The sequence below is a fragment of the Pollicipes pollicipes genome, unplaced genomic scaffold (genome assembly GCF_011947565.3).
Source record: "Pollicipes pollicipes isolate AB1234 unplaced genomic scaffold, Ppol_2.1 Scaffold_1600;HRSCAF=1878_pilon_pilon_pilon, whole genome shotgun sequence".
NCBI classification, from domain to species: domain Eukaryota; kingdom Metazoa; phylum Arthropoda; class Thecostraca; order Pollicipedomorpha; family Pollicipedidae; genus Pollicipes; species Pollicipes pollicipes.
This window is the reverse complement of record NW_023595962.1, coordinates 9433887-9454826: the sequence shown is the minus strand read 5'-3', so window position 1 is coordinate 9454826 and position 20940 is coordinate 9433887. Positions and strand designations below refer to the sequence as shown.

Here is a 20940-nt window from a genome sequence, read left to right as displayed (position 1 = left end):
CGGTCACTGTCGATGCGGGTCGCGGCAGCTCACGTGGTTCGCGTGGGGTCTTTATATGTGCTTGCCTGCTTGCTGCACACCGTTTCTGCGAATATTTAACTTCGGCTTGTCCCCGTCGGCAAGGCGATAGCCCGAAGGAATCAGCTGACATTGAAACGTTGCACAGCTGGTGTAGGAATGCACTTTGGGTACGAGGCTCCCCTTCCGTTCGCGTATTGTCTTTCCTTTCGTTTCTACCAACTTCGTGAAAGGGCTGACCCCGTTATTGCGCTTTCATGAATGACTGGTGCGGAAGAAAAGAATCTCGGGTGACTGCTGGCCCAACTCAGGACCATGACCGCCGCCAGCTGACCCGCTCCTGTGACCCGCCTCCTGGCCCTGACCGTGACGTCCCGTGGCGCTACCCGGCCCTGTGAACCGTGACCCAGCGAGGCTCGTTATCCCGCCCGACTCGGTCCTGTGAACTGTGGCCTAGCGAGGCTCGTTATCCCGCCCGACTCGGTCCTGTGAACTGTGGCCTAGCGAGGCTCGTTATCCCGCCCGACTCGGCTCTGTGAACTGTGACCCAGCGAGGCTCGTTATCCCGCCCGACTCGGTCCTGTGAACCGTGACCCAGCGAGGCTCGTTATCCCGCCCGACTCGGCTCTGTGAACTGTGACCCAGCGAGGCTCGTTATCCTGCCCGACTCGGCAGCCGTGACCTGATCCCGTGCCGTGGTCCCTGACGGCTGACCCGTCCCTGACACGTGGCGCGTGACCCGAACCGGTGACGTCAGCTGACCGGGGGGTGCGGCGGCCGATGTCCGGCAGACGTGTTCGTGCCGTCTCCGGACGGGCTGCTGGTGAACCTGGCCAGCTCGCGCGACCTGGTGCAGGACCTGCTCACCCAGCTGCCGGACTGGTTCGCCGGCTCGCACAGCACCGGCAGCTGCCTGGGCGTCGCCCTGCAGGCCGCCTACAAGCTGGTGGTGAGTAGAGCCGCGCCCGCCGCCCGAGCGACGCTGTCGCTGTCTCCGCGCTCAGCCCTCCGGTGTTAGTGATGGTGGTGTCCCGACCTCAGACACGGGGTGGCGGTCCGTGAGTGCCTCTCGCGCGGTGTGCGCCGGCCTGGCGGTGTCCCCTCGTGCGGTGTGTGTCCACATGATGATGTCCCCTCGTACGGTGTATGTCCACATGAGGGTGTCCCTTCGTACGGTGTATGTCCACATGAGGGTGTCCCTTCGTATGGTGTGTGTCCACATGAGGGTGGCCCCTGGTACGGTGTATGTCCACGTTATGGTGTTTCCTCGTACGGTGTATGTCCATGTGATGGTGTCCCTCGTACGGTGTGTGTCTACATGATGTCCACACATGGCTGTGTCCCTTGAACAAAAAGAGCGCCCGCCGCCGGTGTGCCGTCACACAGTGTACCCGGTCTGGTGAGGACCCCCGATGTCACGCGTGGTGCCCCGCGTGCCTACCCTATGTGGTGAAGGTCCTGGTGTCACGCTTGGTGCCCCTGTGTGCCGCAGTACCCGGTCGGAGGTCGTATCACAGCCGTGCTGGCGTCGCTGCCGTCGCGCGGGCCGGGCGCGCTGGTGCCGCGCGAGGACCCCAACAACAGGGCCGGTGAGTGGCGGGCTGGGCTGGGATGGGCTGGTCTCTGCTGGGCTGTCTTCCACACAGCGATTGCGCACAGTGTCTTCTACGCAGCGATTATATTCGGGGAAATGCTAGTGAAAACAATGCAAAAGTAAATCGCGGCGTTGAAGCCTTGGTATCCCATCCTAACTGAACAATATTTGTGGAAACACTGCTGTTTTTGGCTACCACAGGAGCGATTTTCGGCTCAGTGCATAGTGGTGCATGTCGCTGCGATATGGCAACATCACCTTTCAGTCAGCGTCTATACGGCTCACGGCTTCCAGGACGGCCGTCATTCTTGACTGGAGCATGATTTAGCGATTTCGCAATTGTCCCCTCGCCCACTCTCACTTCCACGCCCACCCCAAATCTCTCGTACTCACCTGGGTTAACCCCCTTCCCCCCGGTTTGGAGCGTGTGATGTTACCTGTCACCGTCGCGTGACGGACGCCATCTTGTTCCCGCCATCGGTGTTGGCGCGCTCTGACTCGGTCTCGGCGTCTGACCTGGCCTCAGGCAAGAGCAGCCCTCACCTGGGCCCGGCCACCGACTTCTACAAGAAGCTGGCGCTCGAGTGCTCGTCCCAACAGGTGGCCGTCGATCTGTTCTCTGTGGCTGGAGCCTACACCGACCTGGCCACGCTCTGTGAGTCACCCGTGCGTGCGTGCGTGCGTGCGTGCGTGCGTGCGTGCGTGCGTGCGTGCGTGCGTGCGTGCGTGCGTGCGTGCGTGTGTGTGTGTGTGTGTGCGTGCGTGCGTGCGTGCGTGTGTGTGGGGGGGGAGGGGTTGACGCCACGCGCCATGTTGGGCACATATCACTTCACCCGCCCATGCCCTGTGAATTCCGTGCGTGATGTCGTCGCGAGCTGTCTGTCTTCTGCGACCTCACCTCGCCCCGGACATCAGTCAAACGTGGCGCGTCGTCGCACGCTGGGAGCCGCCCGCTGTGCGGCTGCCGACGGCGCGCCGCACACGCTCTCTTGGACGCGGCCGTGCCGTGAGCCGACACTGGCGCCGTCTGTCGGCCGCCCGTTCACGGCCCGCCTGTCCGCCCGTGTCCGGCAGCCGGCGTGAGCCAGTTCTCCGGCGGCTGCCTGCACTTCTATCCGGGCGTGCACACCGTGCACAACCCGGCGCAGACGGAGGCGCTGGAGCGCGGCCTGCGCCGCTACCTGACGCGCAAGATCGGCTTCGAGGCCGTCATGCGCATACGCTGCACTCGGTGGGTGCGGAGGCCGCCGCTGCCGGGCGGGCTCGGGCGCCCGGCTCGGATCCGTGACGCGGTTGTGGAGCTGGTGCGTGGGAGGAGCGGTGTGGGGCGCACCAGATGCCGCCCGTGGGGTGAACGGTGTGGTCGTCACATGATGTCTAGATATCCAATGCCCACGTCAAGCCATGGGGACGTTCTCTCGCTGATGCGCCTGTGGTCGCTGCTGACCTCTGCCGACGCGGCCTGCAAACTAAGCTTGCCGCCACCGTCACCAGGGGCCTGGCGATGCACACGTTCCACGGCAATTTCTTCGTGCGCTCGACGGACCTGCTGTCGCTGCCGAACGTGAACCCGGACGCCGGGTTCGGCATCCAGGTGTCGGTGGAGGAGGCGCTCAGCGACACGCACACGGCCTGCTTCCAGGCCGCCCTGCTCTACACATCCAGCAAGGGTACGCTAGCACCTGGCGCGGCAGAGGGCCGGCCTGTGGTGTGGGGGCTGACAGTCCAGGCGGGGCGGTGTCAGATGTGTTGAGACACCGCGTTGCTATTGATGTGCTAAGATATTTGATCGGCCAGCCAATGCATCCGCACGTTTTTTGGTTGTAATGTGCGGTTACTGTATTATTTTGCCGGTTGTGGTCAGACATGAACGTTAAGGCTGAAGGATACACGGTGGAACGTCGACAGCACATAATCTTGGTTGGATGGCTGAAGGCTGTATGTGTGTGAAGCTCCCAGCCTGGGTCTTCAGTGTCGCAGGTCTTAAAGCAGGCTGTATGTCAGCCAGTTACAAGTCACGACAACTTGGTTGTAACTGCCGACTCTCTCCGATGTAGCGCGTACGGTCGTCCTTGACCGGCCACCACCGTGAAGTGAGCCCGAGAGCTGTGCGCTAGCCGGTCCGGCCGCCCCCGGCAGCGCCGCCCGTGTCTGGCGAGCGCCACAGCTGAGGCCGGCGGCGCTCACGTGTCTGTGTGTGTCCGCGCGTCTGCCAGGGGAGCGGCGTATCTGGCCGCCCCTGGCAGCGCCGCCCGTGTCTGGCGAGCGCCACAGCTGAGGCCGGGGCCGCTCACGTGTCTGTGTGTGTTCGTGCGTCTGCCAGGGGAGCGACGTATCCGCGTACACACGCTCTGCCTGCGGGTGACGCCCAACGTGCACGAGGTCATCCACGGCGCCGACCAGGAGGCCGTCGTCAGCCTGCTCGCCAAGATGGGTCAGTAGATGGACATAACTCCGTACGCCGCTGGCTCATGGGAGGGTGCTGATTGGTCGGGACAGCGCCGTGGGCCCGATGCTGGTTGCTGATTCGTAGGACAACCGTGGAGGGCAGTATCAGTAGATGGACATAACTCCTTGCGCCGCTGGCTCATGGAAGGGTGCTGATTGGTCGGGACAACGCCGTGGGCCCAGTGCGAGTCGCTGATCCGTACGACAGCCATGGAGGGCACTGACGATGCACGCTGTGCGTGAGCCCGCTAGTCGTCAGGCGAACGCTGCCTCCGCTCGGGGCGCGCCACTTAACAGACGCGACAATACACCGGCACAGTCTTGATGGCCATCGGGGATTGGAAGATCACAAGTGTTGTGGCGGTGGCAGCTGCTGCACGCTGCGGTGGCCGCTGTCCCGTGGCCGGCTGGCGGGGGCCAGTTTGGGTAGGAACGTGCGCGCCGCTGGGAAAATATAATTCCCCCGCCTCCAACCCGCACTCGCGCACACACGCACGCACACACTCGCATACGCACACGCACACTGAGGCTTTCGCTCCCCACCAACAGCCAGATGGTGCAGAGAGCTGGATGAGCCGGTTACAGTGTCCGATGCTCGACAGCACCGTGTTCCTCTTCCCACGGTTGCCCATCGTCATTCACAGAACGTTTGTTCGTGGGCGTAACACGCTGTTATTTCTGTCCAAAGCTTGTTTGTCATGACTTAACGTGTAGAAGATGGCGTGTTTCCTTTACATTGCGTGCCCGCGTCGTTTCCCGTTGTGGTGCCCGCTGGAGGCCTCGCAACTGTCAGCGGCAGGCGGCCGTTGTCTGGCGTGCCACCGGCCTCCCGCCGCCGGCCGCGGCGGTGGCCTAGCTGTAACGCCGCTGCTGTGCCGCCAGCTGTGGACCGCTGCCTGGCGTCGTCTCTGCCGGACGCGCGCGAGGCCATGGTCAACTCGGTGCTGGACGCGCTCGGGGCGTACCGCGCCACGCTGAGCTCCCCCGGCGCCGGGCTGGACGCGCCGCTGCCGCTCCGGCTGCTGCCGCTCTTCACGCTGGCCCTGCTCAAGCACCCGGCCTTCAGGTGAGCGCCGCCGCTGCCCCGCCGCCGCCGCCGGGTCAGCTCCGGTGCCCGACGAGCGGGAAGTGTGGTGGAGTCGAGCGGGGGAGGGGGTGTGGGCCTCGGGGTCCGCTGACAGCCGGGAGTCGGCGGTGGTGCGCCCGGCTGGGGGCGCAGAAAGAGTACGGTTTGAGGAGGGCGGTCGTTCGGAGGAGTTTTGGTGCTTCTGGAGAGGTTTGGGGAGCTGGCGCTCGTGGCTCAGCCTCACGGCTTGCTGTAGGAACTGGGAGCGTTTAGTCTGGTCCGGTGTTGGCTTTGGACGCCAAGGGAAGTGGCGTTTCACTCACACTGCTCCCGCTCACCTGCGATGCGGCGACACGGTTGGGCGTTAATGAGCTCGGTTGTTTAATGAAATTGAAACCCAGGGTTTGCGGATTGCAATGTGAGTGAAAATCTGTGATGTACTGTAAGCTAGTTCCCCGCGGCAATCGTCACTGGATCTTAACGTTGTACAAGATAGCTCGCAAGTGTTGCGTATTCGAACGTGCAGATCTGCTTAGGTTGAACCAAAATGAGCACAGCGGGGCTGTATCGGTACGACGCTCTCGTCTAACTCCGCTTCTTTTGCTTGCTGTGAGCTGTCGAAGTCTGTATTCGGGGCGATGTCTTTGTACCAGCCAAGCGTTGTCTCTGCATTATCTTGACCACGATCGTTTTCTTAGCATCTTGCGCCACCAAGAACTGCTGAAAAGTGTATCCCGTACGGAAGACGACGATTGTTTTCTTGGGATCTTACGCCACCAAGGACCTCTGAAAAGTTTACCCCCTACGAATGAGTCTTTTGTGAACCGTCACTTAACGTCGGGAACGATAGTGCTACTGACGTAAGTTATTGGAGTAAGGCCGAAGTGAAAAAGACTACGGGAATTCGACAGCGTAGCCATCGGTTGAGCCTAGCTCTTGACATACAGTCGACGTGTCCTCCGATGCCGCCAGGTCGGGTCTGAGCACCAAGCTGGACGAACGCTCGTACGCCATGAGCCAGCTCAAGTGTCTGCCGCTGAGTCAGCTGATGACGTCCGTCTACCCGGACCTCTACGCCGTCCACCTGCTCAGCGACGAGGTGAGTTCCCGGCTGCGGAGAGGGGAAGGGGAGCCGGCGCTACGTCCGGCCGTGGACGGCGTCCGGGGCGGTCGGCGCTCAGTGCCGTCGGCCGTCCGGCGGCGTAAAACGTAGGGGCGGGCGGGATGGTGAGGCTGGACCGGAACAGGACGCGGAGACGGGGCTGCATGGATGCTGGTTAAGAGAAGGACGCGCGGACGGCAGCTGCACGGGTGCTGGCTTAGAAGGGGACGCGGGGACGGTAGGTGCACGGGTGCTGGTTTAGAAGAGGATGCGGGGACAGTAGCTGCACTGGTGCTGGTTAAGAAGAGTACGCGAGAACGGTGGCTGCACGGGTGCTGGTTTAGAGGAGGACGCGGGGACGGTAGTTGCACGGGTGCTGGTTTAGAAGAGGATGCGGGGACGGTAGCTGCACTGGTGCTGGTTAAGAAGAGTATGCGGGAACGGTGGCTGCACGGGTGCTGGTTTAGAGGAGGACGCGGGGACGATAGGTGCACGGGTGCTGGTTTAGAAGAGGATGCGGGGACGGTAGCTGCACTGGTGCTGGTTAAGAAGAGTATGCGGGAACGGTAGCTGCACGGGTGCTGGTTAAGAAGGGGATGCGGGAACGGTAGCTGCACGGGTGCTGGTTAAGAAGAGTATGCGGGAACGGTAGCTGCACGGGTGCTGGTTTAGAAGAGGACGCGGAGACGGTAGCTGCACGGGTGCTGGTTTAGAAGAGGACGCGGAGACGGTAGCTGCACGAGTTCTGGTTTAGAAGAGGACGCGGAGACGGTAGCTGCACGAGTGCTGGTTTAGAAGAGGACGCGGAGACGGTAGCTGCACGGGTGCTGGTTTAGAAGAGGACGCGGAGACGGTAGCCGCACGGGTGCTGGTTTAGAAGAGGACGCGAAGACGGTAGCTGCACGAGTGCTGGTTTAGAAGAGGGCGCGGAGATTAAGGTGGCGCTGAGAAGGCGCTTTGGGAGACTGCCGCCGGGAAAACTTACCGATCGTCTGAATGCATTTAGCTGTGTAAAAGTTGGAATGCGGAAAATTCTAGCTTAGCTTACCCGTAGTTCGTAATTAGCAGCTATTCTCCGTCCATACATCTCTTCAAATGCGGACAGGTCTTTCTCTTGCCTACATCGATGATAACATGTCGACTTGGCTATTAGCCTGAGGACTGTCTAAGGTTTTGCAGGCTTGGAGGTCCAGGCAGGGTCTGGAGAAGAGCGAGGCTCACGTCAGTGGCGCCTCTTTAAACTGCCAGCCTTCAAAGAAATGGAGGTGGACGGCGTTGTGCCAGTTCGCAAAAAAGGATGCGCTAGGGGTCGGGTCGGTGCGCCTCAGGCTCGTGTCAGCGGCCCCGGCGCGCCAACCTAGCAGGGCCGCCGTTCGCTGGGCGGCGCCGCCAAGTGCGCCGACCGGCGTGGGCGCGCCGCTGCCGACACCTCTGCCGCCACACTCGCCGGCGGCGTGATGGCCCCATGGCGTCACGCGCGTGGCAAGCTGTCATAACCCGTCAGAGCTCAAGCGGCATGTCGGTGGGGTCCAGTGATGATCTGGGCTGACGGAAAACGCGTCACAAAATCGCGCCGGAATAAGAGGGTGACGTTAGAGGCGCGGGTGTTATCGACAAGCATCCGCTTCGTGGAGGAAATGCAAGTCGTAGGCGGCCAGTGTTAGCTCCGGCCAAGCGTCAGCTGACGCCACCGGAGACCTGACTAAGCAGCCCGAGTCCGGGACCGGCCGCTCTCGCCGCCGGCGCCTGCCGCCGCCCGCGTGCGCGAGCGGAAGGGCTATGAATGAAATGGACTGTGCAGGGGTTTAGGGACTTAAACTAGCCGTAGCCTGTTGGTTCACCATCGGTCGCGACTCGACGGCTGCAGCCGAGCGGCAACAGAACCGGCAGCGTTCTGGCAGGCGGCATGTGCCAACTGGGCCTGGGACTCAGGTCAAGCCCAGGGGTGCGAAGCTCAGAAGACTGCGTCCCACTGGCTCATGTGTGTCAAGAGGCGCTGGCGTTTTATAACGTTTGTTCCGCCACAGGAATGCACGATATTTTGCTGGGGCGGCACTGAACGCCCAGTGCAATGTCTTGGACGGCCCCGGCTGTCCCCGGTGACATGATTCGGACGTGGTCGCGACAAAAGCCTGATCACGTCACGCAGAGCCGTGATTGCGTGTCGGTTATCCTACGAGCATGAGCATGTGTGCTTTCATGGACTGGCGACACGCGCTGCCGCAGTAACCGTTTCGCCATGCTGTGGTGAGTATGTCGCGATGTTGTGGGTGTGACGCCGACCGGTCGTGACCTGGTGTGACCTGGCCTGTCGTGACCTGGTGTGACCTGACCGGCTGTGACCTGGTGCGACGCCGACCGGTCGTGACCTGGTGTGACCTGACCGACTGTGACCCAGTGTGATGCCGACCGGTCGTGACCTGGTGTGACGCCGCCTGGCGTAACCTGGTGTGACCTGACCTGCCGTGACCTTGTGTGACGTGACCTGTCGTGACCTTGTGGGACATGACCTATCGTGACCCGGCGTGACGCCACCTGACCGTGACCTGGTGTGACCTGACCTGCCGTGACCTGTTGTGACCTGCCCACACAGGGTGCCATCGAGCAGGACGAGCTGCTGATCCCGCAGCCGCCGCGGCTGCAGCTGTCCTCCGAGTTCGTCGACTCGTCGGGCGTGTACCTGCTCGACTGTCTGGACACCATGTACATCCTGGTGGGCAGCCGAGTGGAGCAGCGCTACCTGCGCGCCGCCTTCGGCTTCGACATCGCCGCGCAGATGCCGCTGGACATGGTGAGCGGTCGGCGGCATCAGGCGACGGGCGGCTTAAGCGACGGCTTGGCCGAGGCCGCTGGGAGAGCTGGCGGGACGACGAGGGTTCGCTTGGGAGAGTTGGCGGGACGACGATTGGTTGGGAGCGAGACGCGTTTGTGGGCTGTTTCGGTGATTGGCTGCTGGTGGCGCCGTGATTAAAGTAGATTGGTCGGCAGCGTCGTGCGGGTTGTTGATTGGCTGCCGCTGTGGTCGGCCCGGGCCGTGCTGACCGGTGCGTACGCCACCGTGCCGACCGGTGTGTACGCCACTGTGCTGACCGGTGTGTACGCCACCGTGCTGACCGGTGTGCACGCCACCGTGTCGACTGGTGTGTAAGCCACCGTGCTGTGCTGACCGGTGTGTACGCCATCGTATTGACCGGTGTGTACGCCATCGTATTGACCAGTGTGTACGCCACCGTGCTGACCGGTGTGTACGCCACTGTGCTGACCGGTGTGTACGCCACCGTGCTGACCGGTGTGTACGCCACCGTATTGACCGGCGTGTACGCCACCGTATTGACCGGTGTGTACGCCACCGTATTGACCGGTGTGTACGTCACCGTGCTGACTGGTGTGTACGCCACCGTGTTGACTTGTGTGTACGCCACCGTGTTGACCGGTGTGTACGCCACCGTATTGACCGGTGTGTACGCCACCGTGCTGACCGGTGTGTACGCCGCTGTGCTGACCGGTGTGTACGCCACCGTGCTGACTTGTGTGTACGCCACCGTGCTGACCGGTGTGTACGCCACCGTGCTGACCGGTGTGCACGCCACCGTGTCGACTGGTGTGTACGCCACCGTGCTGTGCTGACCGGTGTGTACGCCACCGTATTGACCGGTGTGTGCGCCATCGTGTTGACCGGTGTGTACGCCACCGTGCTGACCGGTGTGTACGCCACTGTGCTGACCGGTGTGTACGCCACCGTGCTGACCGGTGTGTACGCCACTGTATTGACCGGTGTGTACGCCACCGTATTGACCGGTGTGTACGCCACCGTATTGACCGGTATGCACGCCACCGTGCTGACTGGTGTGTACGCCACCGTGTTGACTTGTGTGTACGCCACCGTGTTGACCGGTGTGTACGCCACCGTATTGACCGGTGTGTACGCCACCGTGCTGACCGGTGTGTACGCCACTGTGCTGACCGGTGTGTACGCCACCGTGCTGACTTGTGTGTACGCCACCGTGCTGACCGGTGTGCACGCCACTGTGCTGACCGATGTGTACGCCACCGTGTTGACTGGTGTGTACGTCACCGTGTTGACTTGTGTGTACGCCACCGTGCTGACCGGTGTGTACGCCACTGTGCTGACCGATGTGTACGCCACCGTGTTGACTGGTGTGTACGCCACTGTGCTGACCGATGTATACGGCACCGTGTTGACCGGTGTGTACGCCACCGTGTTGACCGATGTGTACGCTACCGTGCTGACCGGTGTGTACGCCACCGTGTTGACCGATGTGTACGCTACCGTGCTGACCGGTGTGTACGCCACCGTGTTGACCGATGTGTACGCTACCGTGCTGACCGGTGTGTACGCCCCCGCACCGTGCAGGTGGAACTACCGGAGCTGGAGACGGACGACAGTCGCCGTCTGAGGAGTTTCGTCACCTTCCTGCAGGCCACGCGCTCATTCTGTGCGGTGCTCCACATCTTCAGGTGGGTACACCGCCGGGGGGGGGGGACAGCAGCACTGACTCTTGGCCGACGTGATTGGTCTCAGTGCCGACTACACGGAGCGCCTGGAGAGGATAGCACCACTACGAATCACGGTCAACTCCTGCACCGTTTGCCCGTGGGAGCCCTGCACCATGCCCATGTCCGACCCTGCGGAGTCGTGCGGTGTCTTTCGTGGATTGGGTTTCGTCACGCGGTCTTTAGGATCATGGTGATAATTCGAAGAATTGGTACACTTGCTGCTGTGAATACGCTCCGTTCTTTACGGGCTATGTTTGTGGCGTGAATGCTGTGGGCGTCCTGACCGTCGGCGTGACTGGGGCGTCGGCGTGCTGCAGGGAGGACAGCAAGCTGCGACACCAGTTCATGGCTCGTCTGGTCGAGGACCGCGCCGAGTCGGCCTTCTCGTACGTCGAGTTTCTGCAGCACCTCAAGGCCAAGATCAGATGAGCCATCCCAGCGCGCGCCTGACGAGACGGCGTCGAGGCTCGCGCCGCCGCCTCCCCCGGCGGCGGCCGCTCCCCGTGGCGCGGTGGAGGAGCTCCGCGCCGCCGCGCGTGGCGCGCCGGTCGGTGGCGCGCCGCTCGGTGGCGCGCTGACTGATTCCGCGCGAGACTGCGGCGCGCCGGCCGCCGGTGGCCGCGGGCGGCGGGCCGCGGTGGGGGAGGCGGTGCGCCGGTGCTCCGTCCGTGCTAGCGGTGGCGGGTGGCCACCGCGCGGCCGTGATCGGCCAGCGGCTGGTCGGAGGGTCTGCAGCGGAGCGGCGGCGGATGGAGCCGCCTGCCCGCGGTCACACGCCAGACTCCGACGGGTCAGCACGGTCTGTCGGCGGAGTCGCGGCCCCCGAGGCGGTCATCGCGGCCCGGTCGGACCACCGATGAACCGTGCGGAAATTGTCATCCGCTGTGAAGGATGCCCGTTTCACAGATGCTACGCCGATATTACGTTAACGCGTTAGCGTACCATATATCAGTTAACAGTCGGACGTTCAGGCCCGGATTTCGAGCAGCGCCGCGGTGCGTCGTGGGCCGGCCTGTGTTTTCGCCACCGTGGGGGCCGAGGGGGCCCGTGTCAACGCCGGCAAGCCGGCGCCCCCCTCTCTGCCGCCCCGCTCCCCGCCGGTACTGTGGGCCGCGCCGTGTGAGAGTCGCCCCAACGCGCCCGCGTGGACCGGGCGGACCGGGGGGCGGCGCGTCCGGCCGAGCCGCGGCGCCTCTTCCACCGCCGGCTCGCCCGACCCCGTGTTCAATGTGATCGCTACTAGTGCCGGTATGATTGTGTAGCCTGGATCAGTCGCCCCGGCTCGCCGGGCGGCGCCCCTGTTCAAATTATGACCGGGCGTGACCCGGTCAACCGCTTTCTGTCCTTCTCAGCACTCCTTGATTAACTGGCGGGGTTTGGGACGGCGGTACAGCCGGAGCTAGCGGCTGTGGCGCGGGCTGAAAAAATCCCGCACGTGCACGTGTCATGCGCGCTGGCGCCGTGCCAGGGCACGGCGGCGCGCGTGACGTGAATGGAGAGCCGCCGAATGTACGACCGATCACGTACTGGATAATTTATTGTATTCGAATGCACTTGACTCGTTATTGTCAATATACGGGGAGAATCGTTGACGTTTGTTCTGGGACGTCCCCGTGCAGTGACATCACCGATGTACAATGGTCGGATCACGCAGTCGACGACAATCCTGAATCAGTGGCATGATGGGCCAGGCGTTTCAGACAAAGACGGAGTGATCCGAAGTCAGTGAAAGATGCACCAAACGAAGACATTGGGTGTCGCGCTAATTTCGTTACGTAATTCTCGTGGCAGAATGGTGCTGGAAGGGAGGATTTCTGGCGTAGAACGTCCGCATTGGCCCGAAACTATTTTCGTCCAGGTCCAGATGGCCAGATATCTCGGTATGCTAGGCCATGCTTCGTCTCTACCAGCTCTGGCCAGATACGAATGCCCTGCAATATTAAAGGGAGTGTTCCGTGCTTATGTGGGGGTTTGAACTGAAATGGCCATCTTGAAGACATTTCGGTGCAGTTCACAACCCTGCCTTTCTTAAGATAAGATAAGATATGCCACATGCCCGCGAAAATGGGGAAAATATTTCGGGGGGAATATTTCAAAGAACCTCTGGCATTAATGACGTTATAATAACGTCATTCAAATTATTTCGTTTCATAAGCCATGCGGTGATCAAGGCGAAGAAAAATACCATTGTGGAGACATTCATATCTGGTGTTCGTGAGCGTCATTTCCAGATATAACGGTCGTCAATCGGCTCTCAGTCAATGTTGTGAAAGGTCATAGTGACCGAAACCATAGAAGACTGCTTTGAGCTCTGCATTTGAATCGGCAACAAAGATTAAGTTGGGCAGTATGTTCCCAAAAACGAAATGATGACCTGGGTTATTTAGGTCAGTTACCTATTCTGACCTATAAGAAGTCCATGGAAGATGTGCAATGCAGTTCATGTTATCAATAAATTTTAACTGAGCACCAGAAGCTAACCCAATTAGCAAGCCCTGAAGTAAGAAAACAAATTGGTTTTGACCCCGTTCTGACCTTGATATGTGACCTTAGGTCAATGTAGTTGGGTCATTCGATTGTTGTGTGGCCCAAGAGAGTATCTCAGAGATGTACGGCTTCGTCTTACACCCTGTTGGTCCATCAGTGAGTGAAATGGACTGTGCAGGGGTTTAGGGACTTAAACTAGCCGTAGCCTGTTGGTTCACCATCGGTCGCGACTCGACGGCTGCAGCCGAGCGGCAACAGAACCGGCAGCGTTCTGGCAGGCGGCATGTGCCAACTGGGCCTTCTCCATTGGACATGGGTGCATGATGATCATGTCCCCACCACCATTGCTATGATCATCCGTAGTCTGGCGGGGATGCTCCACGTCATTGCTGCGGTGTGGAGCCGAGACTGACTGAGCACGAACACCCAGATCGCCGGCGGGCGGTGCTGTGAAAGCCCTGCTAGGCCCTCTGACCCTGACTCAGGTCAAGCCCAGGGGGTGCGAAGCTCAGAAGACTGCGTCCCACTGGCTCATGTGTGTCAAGAGGCGCTGGCGTTTTATAACGTTTGTCCCGCCACAGGAATGCACGATATTTTGCTGGGGCGGCACTGAACGCCCAGTGCAATGTCTTGGACGGCCCCGGCTGTCCCCGGTGACATGATTCGGACGTGGTCGCGACGAAAGCCTGATCACGTCACGCAGAGCCGTGATTGCGTGTCGGTTATCCTACGAGCATGAGCATGTGTGCTTTCATGGACTGGCGACACGCGCTGCCGCAGTAACCGTTTCGCCATGCTGTGGTGAGTATGTCGCGATGTTGTGGGTGTGACGCCGACCGGTCGTGACCTGGTGTGACCTGGCCTGTCGTGACCTGGTGTGACCTGACCGGCTGTGACCTGGTGTGACCTGGCCTGTCGTGACCTGGTGTGACCTGACCGGCTGTGACCCAGTGTGATGCCGACCGGTCGTGACCTGGTGTGACGCCGCCTGGCGTAACCTGGTGTGACCTGACCTGCCGTGACCTTGTGTGACGTGACCTGTCGTGACCTTGTGGGACATGACCTATCGTGACCCGGCGTGACGCCACCTGGCCGTGACCTGGTGTGACCTGACCTGCCGTGACCTGTTGTGACCTGCCCACACAGGGTGCCATCGAGCAGGACGAGCTGCTGATCCCGCAGCCGCCGCGGCTGCAGCTGTCCTCCGAGTTCGTCGACTCGTCGGGCGTGTACCTGCTCGACTGTCTGGACACCATGTACATCCTGGTGGGCAGCCGAGTGGAGCAGCGCTACCTGCGCGCCGCCTTCGGCTTCGACATCGCCGCGCAGATGCCGCTGGACATGGTGAGCGGTCGGCGGCATCAGGCGACGGGCGGCTTAAGCGACGGCTTGGCCGAGGGCCGCTGGGAGAGCTGGCGGGACGACGAGGGTTCGCTTGGGAGAGTTGGCGGGACGACGATTGGTTGGGAGCGAGACGCGTTTGTGGGCTGTTTCGGTGATTGGCTGCTGGTGGCGCCGTGATTAAAGTAGATTGGTCGGCAGCGTCGTGCGGGTTGTTGATCGGCTGCCGCTGTGGTCGGCCCGGGCAGTGCTGACCGGTGCGTACGCCACCGTGCTGACCGGTGTGTACGCCACTGTGCTGACCGGTGTGTACGCCACCGTGCTGACCGGTGTGCACGCCACCGTGTCGACTGGTGTGTACGCCACCGTGCTGTGCTGACCGGTGTGTACGCCACCGCATTGACCGGTGTGTACGCCATCGTATTGACCAGTGTGTACGCCACCGTGCTGACCGGTGTGTACGCCACTGTGCTGACCGGTGTGTACGCCACCGTGCTGACCGGTGTGTACGCCACCGTATTGACCGGCGTGTACGCCACCGTATTGACCGGTGTGTACGCCACCGTGCTGACTGGTGCGTACGCCACCGTGCTGACTGGTGTGTACGCCACCGTGTTGACTTGTGTGTACCCCACCGTGTTGACCGGTGTGTACGCCACCGTATTGACCGGTGTGTACGCCACCGTGCTGACCGGTGTGTACGCCACTGTGCTGACCGGTGTGTACGCCACCGTGCTGACTTGTGTGTACGCCACCGTGCTGACCGGTGTGTACGCCACCGTGCTGACCGGTGTGCACGCCACCGTGTCGACTGGTGTGTACGCCACCGTGCTGTGCTGACCGGTGTGTACGCCACCGTATTGACCGGTGTGTACGCCATCGTATTGACCGGTGTGTACGCCACCGTGCTGACCGGTGTGTACGCCACCGTGCTGACCGGTGTGTACGCCACCGTGCTGACCGGTGTGCACGCCACCGTGTCGACTGGTGTGTACGCCACCGTGCTGTGCTGACCGGTGTGTACGCCACCGTATTGACCGGTGTGTACGCCATCGTATTGACCGGTGTGTACGCCACCGTGCTGACCGGTGTGTACGCCACTGTGCTGACCGGTGTGTACGCCACCGTGCTGACCGGTGTGTACGCCACCGTATTGACCGGCGTGTACGCCACCGTATTGACCGGTGTGTACGCCACCGTGCTGACTGGTGTGTACGCCACCGTGTTGACTTGTGTGTACGCCACCGTGTTGACCGGTGTGTACGCCACCGTATTGACCGGTGTGTACGCCACCGTGCTGACCGGTGTGTACGCCACTGTGCTGACCGGTGTGTACGCCACCGTGCTGACTTGTGTGTACGCCACCGTGCTGACCGGTGTGCACGCCACTGTGCTGACCGATGTGTACGCCACCGTGTTGACTGGTGTGTACGCCACCGTGTTGACTTGTGTGTACGCCACCGTGCTGACCGGTGTGTACGCCACTGTGCTGACCGATGTGTACGCCACCGTGTTGACTGGTGTGTACGCCACTGTGCTGACCGATGTATACGGCACCGTGTTGACCGGTGTGTACGCCACCGTGTTGACCGATGCCTACGCTACCGTGCTGACCGGTGTGTACGCCACCGTGTTGACCGATGTGTACGCTACCGTGCTGACCGGTGTGTACGCCACCGTGTTGACCGATGTGTACGCTACCGTGCTGACCGGTGTATACGCCCCCGCACCGTGCAGGTGGAACTACCGGAGCTGGAGACGGACGACAGTCGCCGTCTGAGGAGTTTCGTCACCTTCCTGCAGGCCACGCGCTCATTCTGTGGGGTGCTCCACATCTTCAGGTGGGTACACCGCCGGGGGGGGGGGGGACAGCAGCACTGACTCTTGGCCGACGTGATTGGTCTCAGTGCCGACTACACGGAGCGCCTGGAGAGGATAGCACCACTACGAATCACGGTCAACTCCTGCACCGTTTGCCCGTGGGAGCCCTGCACCATGCCCATGTCCGACCCTGCGGAGTCGTGCGGTGTCTTTCGTGGATTGGGTTTCGTCACGCGGTCTTTAGGATCATGGTGATAATTCGAAAAATTGGTACACTTGCTGCTGTGAATACGCTCCGTTCTTTACCGGCTATGTTTGTGGCGTGAATGCTGTGGGCGTCCTGACCGTCGGCGTGACTGGGGCGTCGGCGTGCTGCAGGGAGGACAGCAAGCTGCGACACCAGTTCATGGCTCGTCTGGTCGAGGACCGCGCCGAGTCGGCCTTCTCGTACGTCGAGTTTCTGCAGCACCTCAAGGCCAAGATCAGATGAGCCATCCCAGCGCGCGCCTGACGAGACGGCGTCGAGGCTCGCGCCGCCGCGTCCCCCGGCGGTGGCGGCCGCTCCCCGTGGCGCGGTGGAGGAGCTCCGCGCCGCCGCGCGTGGCGCGCCGGTCGGTGGCGCGCCGCTCGGTGGCGCGCTGACTGATTCCGCGCGAGACTGCGGCGCGCCGGCCGCCGGTGGCTGCGGGCGGCGGGCCGCGGTGGGGGAGGCGGTGCGCCGGTGCTCCGTCCGTGCTAGCGGTGGCGGGTGGCCACCGCGCGGCCGTGATCGGCCAGCGGCTGGTCGGAGGGTCTGCAGCGGAGCGGCGGCGGATGGAGCCGCCTGCCCGCGGTCACACGCCAGACTCCGACGGGTCAGCACGGTCTGTCGGCGGAGTCGCGGCCCCCGAGGCGGTCAGCGCGGCCCGGTCGGACCACCGATGAACCGTGCGGAAATTGTCATCCGCTGTGAAGGATGCCCGTTTCACAGATGCTACGCCGATATTACGTTAACGCGTTAGCGTACCATATATCAGTTAACGGTCGGACGTTCAGGCCCGGATTTCGAGCAGCGCCGCGGTGCGTCGTGGGCCGGCCTGTGTTTTCGCCACCGTGGGGGCCGAGGGGGCCCGTGTCAACGCCGGCAAGCCGGCGCCCCCCTCTCTGCCGCCCCGCTCCCCGCCGGTACTGTGGGCCGCGCCGTGTGAGAGTCGCCCCAACGCGCCCGCGCGGACCGCGCGGACCGGGGGCGGCGCATCCGGCCGAGCCGCGGCGCCTCTTCCACCGCCGGCTCGCCCGACCCCGTGTTCAATGTGATCGCTACTAGTGCCGGTATGATTGTGTAGCCTGGATCAGTCGCCCCGGCTCGCCGGGCGGCGCCCCTGTTCAAATTATGACCGGGCGTGACCCGGTCAACCGCTTTCTGTCCTTCTCAGCACTCCTTGATTAACTGGCGGGGTTTGGGACGGCGGTACAGCCGGAGCTAGCGGCTGTGGCGCGGGCTGAAAAAATCCCGCACGTGCACGTGTCATGCGCGCTGGCGCCGTGCCAGGGCACGGCGGCGCGCGTGACGTGAATGGAGAGCCGCCGAATGTACGACCGATCACGTACTGGATAATTTATTGTATTCGAATGCACTTGACTCGTTATTGTCAATATACGGGGAGAATCGTTGACGTTTGTTCTGGGACGTCCCCGTGCAGTGACATCACCGATGTACAATGGTCGGATCACGCAGTCGACGACAATCCTGAATCAGTGGCATGATGGGCCAGGCGTTTCAGACAAAGACGGAGTGATCCGAAGTCAGTGAAAGATGCACCAAACGAAGACATTGGGTGTCGCGCTAATTTCGTTACGTAATTCTCGTGGCAGAATGGTGCTGGAAGGGAGGATTTCTGGCGTAGAACGTCCGCATTGGCCCGAAACTATTTTCGTCCAGGTCCAGATGGCCAGATATCTCGGTATGCTAGGCCATGCTTCGTCTCTACCAGCTCTGGCCAGATACGAATGCCCTGCAATATTAAAGGGAGTGTTCCGTGCTTATGTGGGGGTTTGAACTGAAATGGCCATCTTGAAGACATTTCGGTGCAGTTCACAATCCTGCCTTTCTTAAGATATAAGCTCCCGTAGTTTCTGAGCCACATGCCCGCGAAAATGGGGAAAATATTTCGGGGGGAATATTTTAAAGAACCTCTGGCATTAATGACGTTATAATAACGTCATTCAAATTATTTCGTTTCATAAGCCATGCGGTGATCAAGGCGAAGAAAAATACCATTGTGGAGACATTCATATCTGGTGTTCGTGAGCGTCATTTCCAGATATAACGGTCGTCAATCGGCTCTCAGTCAATGTTGTGAAAGGTCATAGTGACCGAAACCATAGAAGACTGCTTTGAGCTCTGCATTTGAATCGGCAACAAAGATTAAGTTGGGCAGTATGTTCCCAAAAACGAAATGATGACCTGGGTTATTTAGGTCAGTTACCTATTCTGACCTATAAGAAGTCCATGGAAGATGTGCAATGCAGTTCATGTTATCAATAAATTTTAACTGAGCACCAGAAGCTAACCCAATTAGCAAGCCCTGAAATAAGAAAACAAATTGGTTTTGACCCCGTTCTGACCTTGATATGTGACCTTAGGTCAATGTAGTTGGGTCATTCAATTGTTGTGTGGCCCAAAAGAGTACCTCAGAGATGTACGGCTTCATCTTACACCCTGTTGGTCCATCAGATTAAACGATTCCCTTGAAATTGAGTTCGCTGAATCCATGGCCTGACTGACCTGCCGTAGGTCAGCGACCTTACAACGTGCATCCGGTTTTTGATACCACACGATCCGCTTTTCAAATGCCTACATTTTTCTAATTTTGACGCGGCTACGCCGCGTCGTTCGGAAACCATTCATGAAAAACACGCCGGGGGGCAATTCGGCCCCCACCCGAGCGCGTGCGAACATCTTCAAATGTGAAACACTCCCTCTAAATAGTACAAATGTTCCTGTCCTCGACGGCCTTTTCTGGGGTTCACCGTCGATGGTTAGAACAAAACCCGGGGGCTGCGGCCGGTAGCTGAGCGTTACGTAAAAGCGTAGCGCAGCCGAAGTCCTAAAAACTGGTATCGGCTGAATTGGTGGCATTGGCACTCACCGGCGCCCCTCCCCCCCCCCCGCCGTCCAGATCTACGCCCTACCGCCAGCCCCTGCGATCTGACCTTGCGGCGGCGGCCGGCCCGTTGACCCGGTTGGCCCGGGGCGGCGGAGGGTCGTCTCCGCCGCGCCGGGCCGCCAGCCAAGTCTGCCAGATGGTCGCCGCGGCGCTGCCGGCGCCAGCGGCCGTCCTCAGGACGGGGGCGGGGTCAGGTACGCAGCGGCTCGGCCCGACAGACGGGGACAGCACTCGCGGCGGGCGGGGGCGCGCTGGCCGCCCGCCTCCCACAGAAATGCCGCGGGGCGTGGCGGGGGAGTGCAGGGAAATTTCCACTCGTCATGATTTCGGCGAAGTTGTGACAACACGGTGCCGGCTAACTGTTTCTGACAATCTGACTTGCTTGTCATGCTTTGAGTGCCTACGTGGGTGCACGTAACCAGCCCGGCGTCGTGTGGCAAAACATAATCGGTTGCAACAATTTTTGAGAAGTTAAGATCAATTTTTCGCATGTTCAGGGCTCAGATTTGAAAAGGGGTGGTGGAGATGTGGTGACACCCACAACCGTGTGAAGCAGAACTCTTCCTAATGACTGCGCTGGTCGCGTTAGGTCCTGACTTACAGACTGATCACTGATGACGCCTTCCGCCGCACAGACGTCTCTCACCTCGCATCCACGCACCCAGGCCGATGACGGTCGGCTCCAGGGGCGCAGCCAGGTGTCCCTAGAGGGGGGGGGGGATGATGACGTTGGGCAGCGCAGGACGCGTACATGGAAAACTCTTCAACAGAGGAGATGCCTAGGTGCAGTAGTGACGTCACACCGAACCAAGTGTTCCCTTCGCTCGCTCCTCGACCGTGCTCCCGCCAGGTGTATATTTATCCCGCGAACTCAAACACGACCCAAATCTCGCTCGCCAAATGATGTGTCTTGGCGCCAAAAATAGCGCGCCAAGTAGCGCAGCCGCGCGCCGCCAGGCGGCGTGCTGAAGAGTGGCGCGAGGTTCGGTGCGGAGGGGGAGCCGGTGCTGGGTGCTGCTGTGGCCGCGGTGCGTGTGACCTTTTGCGAGGTTCCCGAGGTCAGCGCGCGGACATGGATGCCGCCAGGTAGGTGGCAGGACGGCCGCGCGACTGCACCCAGCGCGAAGCCTGCTGAGGCCACGGGCCCCGCGCGGGGGGGGGGGGTCGCTGGAGGCCCCGTCAGGCCGAGCACGCTCAGGCCGAGGCTGGCTGGTGTTCGCTCCACGGGCTGGCATGAACACATTGGAAAGCTTTGGCTTCCTCGGTGTGAAAATCCTGCGTTCGTTTCTGAGTGGTGTGGAATTGCTGATGAAATTTGACACAGGTGTCAGTGAACGGTTACGTCATCTGGTTCTGACACGAGCATTAACCAGCATCGCACGGATGGTGATTAAAG

The 20940-nt window shown here is 61.2% G+C and overlaps 2 protein-coding genes across 2 annotated transcripts in view; both read left to right on the top strand.

The window, feature by feature from the left end:
* Sec24AB (Protein transport protein Sec24AB) overlaps positions 1 to 11209 on the top strand; it is a 17124-nt gene extending 5915 nt beyond the window's left edge. Inside the window, 11 exon segments of the mRNA XM_037212250.1 lie at positions 810 to 967; positions 1511 to 1607; positions 2139 to 2267; positions 2687 to 2843; positions 3107 to 3282; positions 3936 to 4046; positions 4943 to 5126; positions 6099 to 6225; positions 8822 to 9019; positions 10604 to 10707; positions 11064 to 11209. Coding sequence (XP_037068145.1) covers positions 810 to 967; positions 1511 to 1607; positions 2139 to 2267; positions 2687 to 2843; positions 3107 to 3282; positions 3936 to 4046; positions 4943 to 5126; positions 6099 to 6225; positions 8822 to 9019; positions 10604 to 10707; positions 11064 to 11175 — 1553 coding nt within the window. The 3' untranslated portion in view covers positions 11176 to 11209.
* The window catches only part of LOC119093595 (MAGE-like protein 2), a 133074-nt gene that overhangs the window by 57269 nt on the left and 54865 nt on the right, over positions 1 to 20940 (top strand). The gene's annotated exons all lie outside the window — the stretch shown is intronic.